The sequence below is a fragment of the Danio aesculapii genome, chromosome 10 (assembly GCF_903798145.1).
Source record: "Danio aesculapii chromosome 10, fDanAes4.1, whole genome shotgun sequence".
In the NCBI taxonomy this organism is placed as follows: domain Eukaryota; kingdom Metazoa; phylum Chordata; class Actinopteri; order Cypriniformes; family Danionidae; genus Danio; species Danio aesculapii.
Window position 1 is genome coordinate 20,375,727 of NC_079444.1, and position 18,249 is coordinate 20,393,975.

At 38.4% G+C, this 18,249-nt stretch overlaps 1 protein-coding gene across 1 annotated transcript; it reads right to left on the reverse strand.

Moving 5' to 3' along the window:
• Nucleotides 1–1,274: 1,274 nt before the first annotated feature.
• LOC130236131 (S-adenosylmethionine synthase) lies at nt 1,275–9,634 on the reverse strand. The gene is made up of 9 exons (XM_056466726.1): nt 9,387–9,634; nt 5,948–6,025; nt 5,727–5,849; nt 4,654–4,766; nt 4,427–4,570; nt 3,916–4,134; nt 3,481–3,663; nt 3,264–3,397; nt 1,275–3,069 (listed from the first exon to the last, which is right to left on the reverse strand). Exons 1-9 carry the CDS (start codon nt 9,475–9,477, stop codon nt 2,967–2,969), a joined length of 1,188 nt encoding a protein of 395 aa, XP_056322701.1. The 5' UTR covers nt 9,478–9,634; the 3' UTR covers nt 1,275–2,966.
• Nucleotides 9,635–18,249: the final 8,615 nt, after the last annotated feature.

Sequence of the window (18,249 nt, forward strand, 5' to 3'; positions counted from 1 at the left end):
AAAGCCATTTTCGAAACAAATGAAGACAGCAGAAGTCAATGATTCATTTGAATTATTCAGCCTGACATGTTTACAGTTCCAAACTATTATAAAATCTTTCAAAAAATATCGTTTCCAATGGGAATTTTTGTTTTTTACCAAGACATTTAAAAAGAATATTTTTTAGAGCAGTGAGCACAATACCGTGATACTTTTATCCAAGGTTATCATACCGTCAAAATCTTATACCAGCCTGTGCCTACACACCAATGAACATTATGAAAACAATAGTTTGTTGAGCAGTTTGCTGTTCACTTCCGTTATTTGGTACAACCGCATTCATACCAATGAACCAGACCACTTTACATGATTCATACCCCAGACCACCTCCTTCAGGCGGACTCAGGAACAGTTCACGGGTGCGCATTCGAGTTCAGACTAGCTAAACGCACCATACGCTGACGTCAAACTAACCCAGGTGTGGACCAAAAGTGCTAGTGTGAAAACACCCGAGATGTCGCTGAACTGTTGCCTTGGCTTACAGATTGAGAGGAAGCTTGAATTAAATTAAAATTAGTTTGAGCAAATAGTAAATAATAATATTAATAATAATAATAAAAAAAAAAAAAAAAAAAAAAAAAAAAATCACAATTAGATACTTTCCAAAAGTCGCACAGCCCTATTTTGTATAACATTATATTTATATTCATAGAGTTTGGCCTGACCTCCTGAGGTGGACTAATGTTACCTACATTCTATGATCCCTTGAGAACAAAAAAAATAAATTATCCAACATTTTAAAGGGAGAAAAATATAAAATTTTGTAATGAGAAATAACTGGTTGAAATAAATGTGCAGCCCCTAAAAGGATCCAGTGACATTTCGTTTTTAAACCTTGTGACCTGAGCTTTTCAAGACTAGCCTTACCGAAGACCCTGCGTGATGTGAGCTGACATTTCTTCCATGAGATTGAGTTAGTGATGAAATGTGGCATAAGAGACATTTACAACCATTTCAAATGTTCTTATGAACTTTCCCCATTGATCTTGTGGATCTCAAGAGAATATCATCTAACACTTTCAATGATGTCAAATGTTTCTACAGCAGTAAATCAGCAGACTGATTTCAGGAGGACACTGAAGACTACAATAATGCTAAACAATTCAGTTATCAATCATAAACTACATTCAAGCATATTATTTTAATATAGCATTGTAATTAATAATTAAAAAAAGTTAAATCAATAATTGACTATATTATTGCACCAAAATGTGAAATACCATAAAACAACAGTGTTAAGGGTCAGAATTTTTATTCAGTTCACTTATATAAGGGACAGAACCATCATGGAGCATTGAAAGGAAGGGAATTCAGGAATTAGCTGTGGATTCACACGTGGATTCACGAGAGGAAACTCAGGAGGAAAGAAGAGCAGGTGAACAAAGTGGGGAGGGAAGAGGAAGAGAAGGAGTGACAAAGGAAAAGAAACAATAGAAAAAGGCACTTCTACTCTTTCAGTAACCAGTCTGATGCACCAATCTCTGGAATTAAAACAAAAATATATTGTTGGAAATAAAAACAAAAGATGAGCTATATATAAAAGACTGCAACCCGAGCGTGCCCAGCAGAGAGAGCATGTAAACAAAGCCAGTTTCTCTGTACAACACCGGCTAGACTCGCTTCTGTCTGCGGGAGCACCGGGAGTCCTGAACGTAAAACGTGTGCGCGAGTGCATATGGACAGTCTCATCTACCTGCCTTCGCTCTCGTAAAAAAGTAACAATGGTCACAGTTACCAGCGCCAGCCTGTGGCAAGAGCCCAAAGCTTTCTGTAGGACACTGAGGGAAGACCACAGGGCCGGCACGTGGGACATACACCATGACGACGGTGTTCAAGCAAAGGAAAAAAAACAAAGTATTCATTGTCTTTAAAAACGATTCCTTTCATGTACAAAAAGTAATAAAGGCAGTCGCACCTTGAGATCCCAGGCTTTTCTGTACCGACGCCAAGGCTCAAGAGGATCACCCAGCAAATATTAGGTTGAGTTTTCAAGTATGGAGCGATTCAATAGGCAGAGGCGTCCTCTCTGCCCCGGTAAGGGAGCAGGGCTTCTCTGTATCTACGCCCGCTGTCACCAAACACAGAGAGGGAGTGCTTTGCCTCTGCCGTGGTCTAGTAGAACATCACATAACAGCTACCAGGAGGTTTCATCTGGAATCACCATTGAGACAAGGGGGGAAAGGGGTTTCGGGGAATAAGGTTTGCGTCACCGGTCCTGCAGAACCACAGAAGTTGGTAGCAGCTTCTGACTTCTCTGTAACACGTCAGAAATAAAAACAACATGGGCTGCAGCAACCAGGAGCAAACCGTCATGACAGTACACGTATGATCATGTAAAAAAAGTCTCATAAAATTTCTCAATCCAATCCCTGCATTAAAGTAACTTGTACGCTTTTGTGTTGAATCCAACCTTTGTTTTCCTTTTTCACATTCTGCCTACATTTCACAGGAGGATTTGATCCCAATCTGGATGGTACAGGTAATGTGGTGGACCTGGAAAATGGTAAGCATTGGTTTACTTCGTTGGTAAAACAAAAAAGTTGTGGGGTTAGTGCTTCAGCCAGTAATGCATAGCATTACAGAACAACCTTTGACCCCCATTTGTGCCGTCACTTGATCATTCAAGCAAGTAGGTAAGAAAAGAAGGGCCGAAGAGAGATGGGTGGACAAGAGGGTGCATAAAGTCAAACTGAACAAAAACCAAACAGCCACCATCCACAGATCATTCAAAAACAATACAGCAAAGAACAGGACTGAAGGTAGAGTGGCATTGGGACAGCGCCGTTGAGGGGGAATTACCTTTGGGAATGGGGTGAATGTGAGGTTAGGAGAGAGGGGTTTTGGTACTTCTCCCCCCTCCAGTGGGTTGAGTAGGTTTCTCTGTAATGTACACCTACTGCCCAAGGAAAGGAGGGGGGGTTACAGATTTAGTATTTAAGCTTTTTGGGTACTTCCCAGGGGAAGGACTCGCGGCCAAAGTGGCCATAGGCGGCGGTGCGCTGGTAGATGGGCTTCTTCAGGTCCAGCTCTCTGGAATTGTACAGGAGACAGAGTGAGACAATTGCCAAGCAGAAAGGGAGGACGTTCAGTCAAACTCAACGAGCCTCACTAACATTAACTGCAGAGACTAACTCTGGAAACAACTCAGGAGCAAATCCCACAAATCAGGGGAAAACCGTCAAACCAAGAGGCAGAGGTTGGGCCACCTGAGCAGCACATTTTACCTGACGATAACGCCCGGACGGAGGTCAAAGTTCTTCTTCACGATCTCCAGCAGCTCCTTCTCGCTCCTCTGGGAGGTCCCATAGTGGAAGATGGAGACAGACAAGGGGTGGGCCACTCCAATGGCATAAGACACCTGAGCAAAGCGGACAATTGCTTAAATGGTCTCAAAACTAATGTTAAACAAATCCATTCTACAAAGAATTGCTAAATATTCACCTGGACCAGGACACGTTTGCACAGACCAGCCTTCACCAGAGACTTGGCCACCCAACGGGCCGCATAGGCAGCCGAACGGTCAACTTTAGTATAGTCTTTTCCAGAGAATGCACCACCTCCATGAGCACCCCAGCCTCCATAAGTGTCCACAATGATCTTACGGCCAGTCAAACCAGCATCTCCCTGTAAAAGAGCATCAAGCTTTAAGTATCATACTGCTTCACCAAAAAGGCTTCAACTAAAAAAAAAAATAAGTCAGTTGGTTGCCATTTTAAAGCACTAAAATTACAGACGATAATAATAATAATAATAATCTAACTGTAATAAACACTGATAAAACATGGAGGTGAAAAACACAAAATACTTGTACATATAATTTTTTAAATGTTTTTCTGCACTGTATTGTAATGTACTGTAAATAGTAGTGGTTTAAACCTGTGGGCCTCCGATGACAAAGCGTCCGCTGGGCTGCAGGTGATAAATGGTGTCATCATCCAGGTAGACATTCGGCACCACAGCCTTCACCACCTTCTCCTTCAGAGCATCACGCATCTCATCCAGACAGACTACATCATCGTGCTGAACAGACACTACAATGGTGTGCACACGGACGGGAAGCATGGCACCGCGGTCCTGCCTGTACTGGACAGTCACCTGGAGAAGAAAACGGCATTCAGAAATGTTGATTTGCTTTTCAAGAATCACATCAGTGATGCTCTTGATTTCTGGAAGTTAACTGTTGTGAACTGTAAATGACTTAAAATGTTATTAAAATATATTGTTGACCCGGATATTTTCCAAGCGCTTACTTCAGTATTTACATTTCACTAAGCAGACACTTTTATTCACATTGACGATCAAAAAAAGTACTTCAAATCAGAGTTTTAATATATAAATGCTATCACAAGTCTAAGTTACTTTAATATTATTCTCTGTCTCATGTCACCTGGGTCTTGGAGTCGGGTCGCAGCCAAGGCAGGGTGCCGTTGCGGCGCAGCTCAGCCATTTTAGCGTTCAGCTTGTGAGCCAGGACAATAGTGAGAGGCATGCACTCCTCAGTCTCATCAGTGGCGTAACCAAACATCAAACCCTACAAAAGTAAAGCAGTCCAGTAAATACCAGCATTCTTCTTTTAGACAGTCACCTTTTTGAGTATGAATAAACAGCTCTTGCCTGGTCTCCAGCTCCAACATCCTCCTCATTGCGGTCAAGGTGAACCCCTTGAGCAATATCAGGTGACTGCTGCTCAAGAGCCACAAGCACATTGCAGGTCTTGTAGTCAAACCCTTGAAGCACAATAACACTGCGATTAAACTATTGTACTTTAAATCCTACTGACAGATGGAAATAGTTAACCAGTAGGCATTATGAGAAACTGAGTCATCCAACAACTTCGAACTTGGTTAGTTGGGGTCATTAGATCTCCCATACAGTCAATCATATCCTTTAACAATGACAATTTGTATTGAATTGAAGCAGCGATTTTTCTATTAATGCACTTTTTCCTCTACAAAGCTTAAGACACATTGTAAAAATAGTAAGGAATAAAATAAGGCCATTTACACGACAAAACTTAAGAATTTTGCCTGTTTTTTTACATTATGTTTCTGAAAAACCTACAATTGACATGTCCGAGTAAACACCCAAAATAAAGACATCATTCGCATTCATTGTACATTGCTTCGGGGAGTGTGCGAAAAGAGAAGCACAGCACGTACATAGTAGAGGTAGTGTTGTTGCTCAATTATTTCTTAACGCAGTGTTTCCCAACCTTGTTGCTGAAGGCACACCAACGGAACATTTTTTGGACGCCTTTCTTATCTGACCCATTAATTTCAGGTTTGCATCTCTTCTATGTTATGAGTTGATTCAGGTGTTTCAGATAGGACGAGTTTGAAAATATGCATCACTGGTGTGCCTCCAGGAACAGGGTTGGGAAACACTGCTCTAACGGTTCATCAGCATAGTGTATATTTACATCACATTACAACAAACCATGAAGACATCTTATACAGCAAATTACACAAACTACTGACTGACTGTCATCACTTCCCTACAAGTACCGTTCACCAACAAGATGACCATCAAATTATGGCCTGGCATAGGTAAAATGTTTTTGGCAGTTTTTCACAAAATGTCATGTAAATGTGAAACTTTAAATATGCAAAGGAAAAATTTCCATTCTTGGCTATCAATGTCAAGTAACCATAGCTTAAAAGCACCCCTGATGTTTCTTGGTGCTTTACCTTTGGAAGAGTCATCATAGCCGATGTGCTTGATTGTGTCCCTGACTACCTTCTGATAGTCCACTACAGCATGAGAGGTGATCTCTCCGGCCAGCAAGATCATTCCAGTCTTGGCGACAGTCTCTGTCAGGATTGATTGATAGGGGTTAGGACATACAGTGAAGACTCTAGTTGCAACATGGAGAAAAAAAAAGTGCATAAAAGCATAATTTGACACTCACCACATGCTACTTTGGCATCAGGATCCTGTTTGAGGTGGGCGTCCAACACAGCGTCACTGATCTGGTCACAAATCTTATCTGGAACAGAGGAAAGAGGGTGCGGATGTTTAAATTAGTTCGTAAAATCCAGATTAATTGAAACTAACAGCTAACTGCCTCCAGAGATTTAACAAATAAATAACTTGGGCTTCTCATGGCATCAATATATTGCTGCTCTCTGGTGATTTGAAGTGCTTTTATCCTCATTAATAAGTCGCTTTGGATAAGACTGTGCATAATAGATGTAATTACCTTTAATTTGCACACCTCAGTTGTGCTTAAGCAGACTTGGAATTTTAAAGTGACAGCAAGAACAAAAATGTACAAAATTTGATACTACATAAAAACCTACTAAAGACTCCATAATAATAGAAAATTGTCATTTTAAAAGATTAAATAAGTCTTACTGACATATGAGCAAAACAGTGGCTTGCAAAAAAAAAAAAATCACTCAAAAATGACCATTAATATTTTAGGGCCTCATTATGATCAATAAAAAGACTCTTAGCAATAAATTACTACTTTAACAAACGCTCTATGATAAACAGATATGAACAAATACATTTTTTGGAGCACAGAATGAACAGTAGGTAGGTAGGTAGGTAGATATAAATTTTTTCCCTAACAATATGGCTTTGGGTATAAAATAATCGTTGTGATTATCATAAAAAAAAAAAAAAACTTAACATCACGTCCACACTACTGTGTGTCTCTGCCCAGTTTACGCCTCTGGCAAATGTAATTGGCTTTCGCAAAACTCTGAAAAGCACTTTATTGACATCAGCTCTATTACATGATTGGCTTACAAGCCTCATGTGATACAGGAGATCATTTAACAATGATCATTTAACAACAGACAAGGAAGTTGCTATTGTTGCAGTTGCAACGATTTCCATACAACAGGTAAAGCACATTAGCGCTGCAGTGCGGCTTCTCAAATGGAGGCAGGAATGCCCATACTGGCACTCCACTACAGCCCCTGAAATAAGCATCTATATTTAGGGCAGAGGTAAGCTAAGTTAATCAGCTGCAGCGGGTCTGCAAACCCTCCCCCACTCCAGCACTGAACTTAGACCTGCGCTGAGCTCATTAGAAAGCAGTGGCGCAGTATCAGGGCAGTGGAGTGAGAGGGGAAAGTTCACCCCACGTGTACAGGTGTGAGTCCATGAATGATAGAATCGTGACAAACATCACCAGTCCATAAACAAACCTTACGATAGTACACAAACACTATAGTAGATACTGCACAACCCTTTACTAGTAGGTGACCTCACTGTACAAAGTGCATACTTACCCTGGCAGTAACCAAACATTTGGTGTCCCTAAAATAAACAATATTCAAGTCAACTTGCTCTCCTCTGAGACTAAGACAGTAGGTGACGAACTCTTGCCAGGCTTTTTTTAATTAATAAACAATTAGATTTTTGTATGTTTGCTTTGAGGCCATCAATACACTTGTGTACAGCAAACATAAAATATTGATGACTCATCCTGCACTAACAGATTGGTCCAATAAAATGCTCTCAAGAAAGCCCCTCCCCTTTTATTTGCTGCAACTCACGGAAAGACTAGCTGAAAGAGTTTAAGGAATTTCCATTTCAGTCATTGTGCATTTATACAGTATTGGATTAAGTACTTGCTGCCACAAATTCTACATGTGCTTTTTATTTCTAAACCCCAAATCTGACTTTGAAGATGCTTTGTTGAAATTTGACTCACTGAAAATGTCCAATATTCGAGTTCCACAAGTAAATAAACAAGCCAAGTAAATAAGTTGAGTAAATGGGATAAACAAATTTACTCCATTTTTATTGTCATTTGCAATGCATCATAGGACTCCTTCTCCATTGAGGCTGTAGAGTACATCTAGTCCCTGCATTTTTAATTTCATTTGCATTAAAAAAATAAATTAAAAAAATCAAAGAATGTAACATTGTGATGATTGAGTGGTTAGTTTTTGTGGCTGAACTCTTTAAATACAGAAAAAGGGGTCAGGCCCTCTATTATGGTTGGTTTGCATGAACAGAACAGAGACAAAACTGCTTGACATGGGCTTATTCTGAAATCACATGCTAAAGAGTACACAGAATCAAACAAAGACGGGTGTAGCATAATCACCATCCTACCCCATTACGCCATGCCTGTAAAGCCCTTGGTCAATTAATATAATACTCGGGTATTGTTAAACTAAAACAATTTGTCCCCACTTTGTTATCTGTAGCCCTTACATTTTCAGCAGTCTTTCACCTTTTTGTATCTTTTCAATTCTTTCTATGTCTAAACGTATGCCGTTATATATGATAGTATGAACTGCATACTTGAGACCAGAAGCGGACGCAGTGGGTTTGCTCTCGCACTGGTTTTATGAATACGGCGTACTCCTTTAACGTACAGGATGAACGCAGCGCTAATGGCGCAGGGGGCGTCGCAGTGGTCCAATACAACCGTATATCAACAAAATACACACAGACCGCACTAAAGCACGTGCAGCGTGAACGCCCCTGTCTTCTGGACAGCTGCCCATGGTTAAACCCGCTCTCGGACTTCATGCGTCTCTCTCGGGCCTAAAAGGTGCGCTGACGCAATACTCACGGGCAGTTGAGCGAGAAAGAAAGTTTACACCATGAACTGGGGTGTCAGAGCACAGGGACGACAAAAATACTCATTGTCTCATAGGACGCACACAACACATCGACGACACATATTTAACGGCCTCGCGGTGACACGGTCGTCCACAACACAGCTTAGTCTTATAGGCCATACGAATTTTACAATTACAATTACTAACAAAGAAACTGGATAATTATGTTCATAAGGGATAAAAAGCTCACATTAACGCCAGACACATGCAACTAACCAGGTAAACCGGCCATTACAACAACACAAACACGTAACGTTGTTGCGCGGGTCCGCATTGCACATGAACACATGTTCCGCGAGCCCGCGGACAACATGGCCACCACGCGCGCGCACAGCCTTTAAACGGAAATGGTCACAAGGCGCTACTATAGCGCGTATAATACTTATTTTACTCATTTTGTTACATAAAAACGACAATAAAATTGTAAATAGCCCATTGAAAGCCTTCACGATCTATAATTACAAAATTAGCTTTGGGCCTCAAACACGGTGACGCCGCCCGCGCATGGCCAGGGATTACACACACAGATTAAGAAACCATATATGTAAAAAAAAGTGCATTTTAGGTACATCTAATAATAACGCGGATTTAATAAACTGTAAGTATAACAAAACGACTGCGCCATTTAAACCAAAAATATTGATCAGCAGTTATTGGCACGTGTTAGCCGATGGATCCCGTGCTCGATCGTGTTTACCTCCCGCGCGACACCGTAAAATCAAAACCCCCTTTAAATATACGAGTGTTTACGATACATACCAGGGTGTCCTTCGCCGACAGATTCCGACGTGAACAAAAAGCAGTCTTCATCAATCAGGGAGTTGTGAAAGCCGTTCAGTTGTCCGTTCATATTGATTGTATTGTTACGCTCTTCTAAATTTGTTTCGCCGGTTCTAGCGTGTCAGTTTCTGCTTTTCTATCGTCGGTCTTGAATAGATGTTTCTGGTGTTTCTCTGCCGCGGACGCGCTGTGTAGACTTGACCTCAAATGCTCACGCCAGCCGGTCTTCAAGGTTTTATCCCTCCTACTTCACTCCAAACTCAAGCGTCACTCGGGCGCGCCCCCGTCCGTCTTCCAGTAAGCCAATCAGAAACGACGTCAGGGCCTGCAACAGCAAGGAGACAAAGAAGGCCCTGCTTTGTATTTACAGCGTTTTATATTTACACACTTAAGAGAGGAATTCCTGAGAAAATGACAAAATTAAAAAAACGAAATTAAAACCGCACATATAGAAAGAAATACCGGGGATACTTTCCAGCAAGCATTTAAAAAAAAGGTGTCTAGTAGTCGTCAAAACATGGTCGTCTTGACTAAAACAATGCTAAATTTGGGCTGTCAGTGAAAAAAAAGACGTCTAACAAAAGACCAAAACTAGACTAGTCATCAAATAAACAGAAATGAATGACAACACATAAAGTCTGTCTAATCTGGCCATTTGACGACTAGTCTAGTTTTGGACTATTCTTAGATGTCTATTAGATTTTCACTGACAGCCTAAGTTTAGCCTTTTTTTAGTCAAGATGTCTACATTTAGCTGTCTATTAGACGTCTATTAAACACAAAAAAAATGTTTGCTGGGTTGTCACACTTGGCAGATTTGGTTCAGTTAAAACAGATTATGTACAGTTGCTCTGTTCTTTTATTTAATAAGCATAAAGAAAATAAAAAAGAATGTAGAAAAGATCTGTCTTGGTTAGTTTCCAAACATCTCTGGTATGGTTTGACTGAAATATGAACACATTGTAGAACAGAGACTTCAGATTTAACCAAATACACAACATGATGTCACATGATGTGACAATTAAATACAAAATATGCAACAATTCTGTGTTTTTATGATTATAATTATTATAAGAGCTGCGTTGCCTATGTTAGTTCAAGAGTCGTAAAAGTCTTTTTGCAACAGATCTTTGTGTTTGTGATGGAGGAATGGACTCTACGCACAGCTAGTGTTTTTCAGCATCAACATCGTAATGTAATTACAATACATTCAGTTAAATAAACTTAAGCATTCATTTAGTTTTTCAAGCATAAAACAAGATGATAGACCGTGTAACTGCTAGCACTGTCATATTTTAAAGACATGGCAGGGGGAAATAGAATTTAATGCAGTGCTTCTTGTCTGGTCTGATACCCACTTTATGTCATATATCTATCAGGCAGTGAAGATCACTGATTTTTAAAGAAATCAGATCTTAAATGTGGCGTTTTTGTAATGGAAAAACAGTTCACTGGAAGCCTTCGGGCTGGCTGAAAATTAAAATTCTTTGTGCATAAACCCCATTCCTGGAGGTGTTTTTATCCATCTACACATTTTAAAAGATCTTCATTTAAACAAAAGTACAATAGGAATGTTTAGCCCAGAAATCAGCAATTACAAAATAGACATAATACAAAAATATTTCTTTGTTTGCTCTTTGTATTTCTAGGTTCATTGATTCAAATTTAAAGCTTTTAAAACCATTGTGAATGAAATGTAAAACCTCTATGACAATATTGGTCTCATTTGTAGTCGTAAAACTAAATGATCTGAAACTCGGACAAGAGAAAGAAACAAATACCACATCAACACAACAAAAACATTTGAATTGAGCAATACTGTAGAGCAGTCACATGACACAGGACAATAAAGACCTGTTTTATTTCTTTTGTAAAGATCTATACATAATACATATGTGAGTTCAAGACATTTGAAGATCTAAATGTTTTTATATATACTTTTTTAAGACCATGTGAAGCCTAAACTAAATAACTAAATTATTAAAAATGTTTTTTTGGTTCCTTTTTTGTTCAAAACCAAAAGATTCAAGAAAAATAAACTACAGCTGTGAACACGATATCAAATGCAGACAATGTCATATTTATTACAGACATATTGCTTACAGTTTCCATAAAGTTGAAACTGTATTTCCTTCTTTAATTTCTGATCTGAATGAAATTCTACCTGTTTTTCCAAAGTCATTAGCATGTGATGTAAGATTACGTCATGCAGTCCTGCAGGTGAGAATTTATGTAAAAGGCACTTTGTCCTTGGCCAATGTGTAACCTTACATCAGGAATGTTTGTCGGTCTAGGGAGAGGAACTTTGGACTTGGCAAAGCTAAGCGTTAATTGCTGAATCGCAGCTTATTAAATGCAAGTAAATGAAGCGTGTGGGCAGAGCTGTTAAGCCTGTCTCTCCACTCTGCTGATTGTGCTCCAGGAGATCATGAAGTTGCTATGTAATTACATGAATAAATAAGGTTTTGTAATGTTTCTGGAAGTCACATGCTCAGCAAGACTGCATTTATTTGATTCTAAATCCAATAAAAGAGCAAATCAAAATTGTTATTGTGGAGAATAGCATTTGTTTAGTTTAATAATTGAAATGTTTATATAATTTATACAATTCTCTCATAGCAAAGTTATATTTTTTCCACAACCAGTACGTGATTTTCTTTTTTAGGCATATTCAGCATGATTGTAATCTATCACATTTGCTCAAAGCTTCATTTTTTTTATGCTCAATTACACTGTCGCACACTTCACTCAGCAAGGGGCCTCTTTTATCCTTTCTAATCTGTAGGCTGTGAGAGTGCCGGGAGGTTCAGGGGACGTGGGCTCTACAGTGAAACTCCGAGGTCGTTGAGTACATCCATCCATATAGGGTCCAAAAGTGGGAGACAACTTGCAAAATATGATTATCTTTGCAATTTGTCCTCATTTTGCACGTCTGTCATATTGATCACTTGAGTTGAAGGTTCACGTCTTCTTCTTTTGAATAGTTTTAATTAACTAGAAAAATACTCAAATTACTGGTGTGTGTTTACTTTCTTCAAATGAACCAATGTAAAGGTGAAGAAATTGGACACAGGGACATTTGATCTTTGGTATTTGACACCAGGACGCTGTGCTTACAACACCATATTCTTGTTGCTATTGTGTTGTAAATTGGTCTGTTATGATGCAAAGCGTGAATAGTGTTCTTTGTTACTTAGCATTCATTTGCAAGTGTTTGTGAACAAATGACCTTAGAGATTTAAATCAGCTATGAATGCTCCTTTGCTAATATTGGCCTCTCTTGTAATTTGTGAAATTGTAAATTATCATCATGTTTCAACAAGATGTCAAAACAAGTCCTGAAAGCACTTTTTATGATTGGCTTGTTCATGTCTTTGACACATAAGCATGCCACAATATAAAATAGGCCTATTTAAGTCTATATTGACAAATATACTTGCTATTAAACTGTTGTGTTTTTTAATATTAGAGCTTGTGCAGATGCTTGTTTTGTAACCACCGTCATTTTTCATAATTGGGGCGTGAGCACCAAGGTGCAGATGAACTACTGGTATGTTTTACAACTACAATCACCGGCCACTTTATTAGGTACACCTGTCCAGCTGCCTGTTAATGCAAAATTTTAATCAGCCAATCATGTGGCAGCAACTAAGTGAATTTAGGCATGTAGTGAGGGGAAGTTCTGAGGGCGCAAATGTCTTGTTGATGCCAGAGGTCAGAGGAGAAAGGCCATACTGGTTCGAGCTGATAGAAAGGCAACAGTAACTCAAATAAGCACTCGTTACAACGAGGTATGCAGAAGAGCATCTTTGAACACACAACACGTTGAACCTTGAGGCGAATGGACTACAGAAGCAGAAGACCACTGCTGTCTGCAAAATTGGACCATAGAAGATTGAAAAAACATTGCCTGGTCTGTTGAGTCTCGATTTCTGCTGCGACATTCGGATGGTAGGATCAGAATTTGGCGTCAACAACATGAAAGCATGGATCGATCCTGCATGGAATCAACGGTTCAGGCTGCACATTTTGGGCCTATTTACCAATTGAGCATTGTGTCAACGCCAATATTGTTGCTGACCATGTTCATCCCTTTATAACCACAGTGTACCCATCTTCTGATTGCTGCTTCCAGCAGGATAACGCACCATGTCCTCAGAGCGCAAATAATCTCAGACTGCTTTCTTGAACATGACAATAAATTCACTGTACTCAAATGGCCTCCACAGTCATTAGATCTCAATCCAATAGAGCACCATTGGGATGTGGTGGAACGGGAGATTCGCATCATGAATGTGTAGTTGACAAGTCTGCCGCAACTGCGTGATGCTATCATGTCAATATAGACCAAAATCTATGAGAAATATTTCCAGTACTTTGTTGAATCTATGCCACGAAGGATTAAGGCAGTTCTGAAGGCAAATGCAGGTCAAACCTGGTACTTGTAGGGTGTACCTAATAAAGTGGCCAGTGAGTGCATATTGATCTATTTTCAGTGCATCCCCTATTTTTGAGGGCTTTGTATTGTGGCCGAGAGAGCTCAAATGCACTTCAAGTTAAGAAAACTTCATGCAAATAGAAAATTACTAGCAAACTGATCAAACTGAGATCAGTTGACAACACATTCTCACAACACATTCAAATACAGAAACAGATAGCACAGACTATATTGGAAAAGTGTCGGGAGACTCCCAAAAGTGATGAACCTGTCCTGATCAGGATGTTCCACTTATTCTTAATAGGAAATAACACATTCAGCAATATTTGAGGTCCCCTGAAACAATTCTGTTGTGATCTGCACTATTTACAGCATGTTTCTGTATTTGCCCGTTTTGAGAATTTGTGTGTGTCAACTGAGGAAGATGTTTTCCCAATTTGTTTGTTTTATTCTATTTATAACTTTTGCTCACTCTACCTTTGCCATAGTCCAATACATGTAAAACATGATGATGTTTGTAGTTGCACTTGAGGTGTGTCCCAACTAGCATACTTTTGTTTTTAAAAATACAAATAGTGCAATTAGAGTGTTCACACCAAATATTCAGAAAAGAAAAGTGCACTTTAAACGCCTGAGTGATGCGCTTATTTAATCAGAAAAGTTGTACACTTCACACTCTTAACTCTCGCTGCTATAAGAAGCTACAAAAATGTATAGACAATTAACCATTAGACCATTGACAGTGGACTCAATATTAACCATATACTTTTCTGACTATATTTTTGTTGTGATAGCCACAGATTTTGTCAGATATTTGTGCATTTTTATGTGAACATTAATCTTCATAATTACAAAACATACACAGGCATATAGGGTATACATTAGGGCAGTGGTCACAAACCCCTGGGCCTTGAATCAATGGGTACCGAGCCGCACAAGAAATCCTAAATTATTTTCGTTTTATTTATTATCTGGATCTGAACAATCTTTTATTTTGAAAAATCTTTTATTTTGACTGTATTCTCTAGGTTACATCTCAGTCACTTGAGCGCCAAAATTTAACCCACAAGCTAGAAAAATGAGTAAGAAACAGACGTCTTTGGGAAGTTTTTTTGCGAAGGGGAAAAGGCCCAGTAAAGGACCCACGAACTGCCAAAGAATGGATCCGCAATCCTTTTGTCAACAAATCAGGTGAATCCAGCATCTGTGTAAGAGAAAAAGATCAACTGCTGGAGATCGCAAATAACGGCGGCCAGGGCTTGTTTACATATCGTGTTTTTTCCGCACGCAAGTTTGTTATTCCAGTGGAGGTGCACACATAGTCAAAGTGACGCGCACAAGCGGCGCGACATGCTCGCACCTTCCAGGTGTAGCAGAGGCCAGCTACTGAAGTGCTGTGCAGGTAAACCTCACTCCTCGAAAGGTGCTCTATAAGGTGCTCTAGTGACAGACACTAGAGTCCATGGTCTTTAGCCTCCTTGTTAGAGCAACCGACTCCCATGCAGTGAGTTGCCCGTTCGAGCTCAGCTCGGAGTGGGTTTGGGTGGCATAGGACTGGCGGGGATACACAGGCGCACTCAGTTGAAAGTCATGTGACTTTGTATGGAATATACACTTTTTGGGAGACTAATTACCTCAGACAATCACAGAACACCCAAACACTGCAGTGCTTTTCAATATAGTTAATAACAAAATTTAGCTCCACCAATGGAAAGTCAGTCATTTTGAATGATTGAAATTTGAAAATATAGGCGATGGCAATAGAGTAAAGATGCTAAAAGCCCGGGGTGGATTTTAAGTAAATGTTAAGGTTGGCAATGTCATAAACCCAGGACGAAGCGCATTATAGTCCCTACCAGCCATTTGTTGTAGGCCTTAAAAAAGGTGAATTATGTACAATAAAATACATGCTTTTGCATTGAGCATCTTAACTTAGCGGATGCTGCTTATGTATAAACAGCAAAGTTACACAATAACAGAAGTTTAAAAAAAAGAAGAAATCCTAATCAAGGAACCCTTTAATTATAACAAAAAAGTAGTTTTTCTCTTTCATTAAATGAATACAGGATGTCTGAATCCATTGTGTATTTATTTACAGAAGAGACATAATCTTGCACTCGACTGAAAGTGTAAATTATGTATATGCTCACGTTGCAGCCAGGTGACGGTTTTTGCTTGAGGGAGATGCTTTCGAAACAAGAATTGCACAACATTTGCTGTCAGTTATGAATGAGTCAAACATTCAAAATATATTACCAAATACTTCTGCTCTCCGGTTTTGGCTTTTGAACTTCTGTAATGATCACACAGCTTTCATAATACATCTAATCGCCCTCAGGTCTGACAGAAACATTCCAGCCTTGAGTAAGTGCTCACAGCAGTCTAATGGATTATTGAGGGCGTTCAGAGAAAAATCAAACTCAAAAGATGATCTTTGTTAAACTCCTCCTTGTAACCTACAAACATGATAATGATCCCGATTAGAAGCCTTTTCAAGGTTACCCATGACTGAGCATTTCCAAACTTTGCAGGGATTCAATAATTGGCTAAAAACAATTTTTATTGTTTAATTTTGGAGATAACATCATCCTTTTGTTCACATTATTTTACAGTTCATTGTGAAAGCTCGCATGACACATGGCAACATTTGATTTTCAAATGAATAAAGAAATTAAATACAATTTGAATAGATAATTTGATTTGATCTCCGTCAATATGCTGATTCATTTGAGAAAAACAAAAGAGATATTTTTTTTAAAGACAAAAAATACATTTACAGGTGATTTTTAGATACGACACGAGAGAATAAAGAGATTGAATATGCAAAAGTGGGACATCTTTTATTTGCAAAGGAGAACAATCTATACACTATCAACCTTTGACAGTAACATGTTATCGTCTCCTGAATTTAAAGGGAAATAGGTCGTGATATTTATTTGTCCTACATTTACTAAACTCGTGTCCTTCAGGTGTATATTTTTGCACATCAACATGATCACACAGGTTTCACTCAGCTCAGACAAGTCAAATAATGCCACAAACTGCAATAAATGAACAGAGCTGATCTGATTGGTTGCCTCCAATCAGCTGATGCTGTCAGAGGTTTGCTGCATTTCAGGAGAGATTGTTGGCTGGAGTGATACTTCAGCAAAGCATCATGAGTGTTAGTGTGACATTTATTATGTGCAAAACCTCTGACATCTGTATATTCATACACAAGTTCAGTATGACACTGGCCAACATATCAGTAATTAATTACATTTACAGGGTTTCTGCAGGTTTCTCTAAGTTAAATGTAAGACTTTTAAAGATATTTTCCATTATGAATTAAATTTTAGACTTCTAAAGGGCTAAAGGTTAAGGAACTTTTTCAAACAGCCCAACATAAACTTTCTTTAAAATAATAAATGAACAAATATTTTAAAAGTTTAAAAAACTATAATAAACTAAATGTATGCACGACAATCTGCCAGGTCGGTGTCCTCAGTAGTAAATACATGGAGCACTTTTAAACAAATGTTACTGAAAGGAAAATAATTAAACCATCGTGATAAATAGAGTTAAAAGTTTAAAGTTTTATTGAGAGGGATTGTTGGTGATTGTATGGGGTTTGGCCAGATTGGGAAGCAATACACGAACAAAGGAAAATTAAGTCCTATTTAAAAACAGATTTAAGACCAATAACACAATATTTCAATACATTTAAGACTTTAAGGCCTAAAATTTAGATTTTAGGATTTAAGACATTTTAAGAGTTTAAGATCCCGCGGAAACCCTGATTTAACCTTTCTTAAGATTATTTGCAATCAATTACCAATGATAAATATGTATTTTTCTCTTGTCATTTTGAGAAAATATATTTTCCAGTGAAAATATAATATTTATAATAATTTTTAATAATTTTCTAGACTCTTATGCTCACCAAGGTTGTCCTCACAAATATCTTTACAGTATTTGAAACAATATAATTAATGATAATTGACTGAAATACATTAAAATTAATCAAATAAAATGTATTTATGCAATGGGTGAAGCTGAATTTTCATTATAATACATTTAGTAATCAGGGTCATACAATCTTTCAAAAATCATTCTAATAAACTGATTTGCTGCCCAAGAAAAACATTTATTGTTATTATCATTTATTATTGTTGAAAACTGTTGCTTAATGTTTTTATTGTACATTTTTCCAGATTTCTTGAACATAATAATAGCATTTATGCAATTTAATGTAATTAGTATTATTATAGAATTCTTTAAACTGTAAAAATTTCTGATCAATTTAATGTTATAAATGTCTTTACTGGTTAATTTAATGCATTGGCAAATTAAAGTATTCATTTCTCTCTAAACAAAAATCTTACAGTTGTGGACATCTACATACATACACAGACAGTGGAGTCC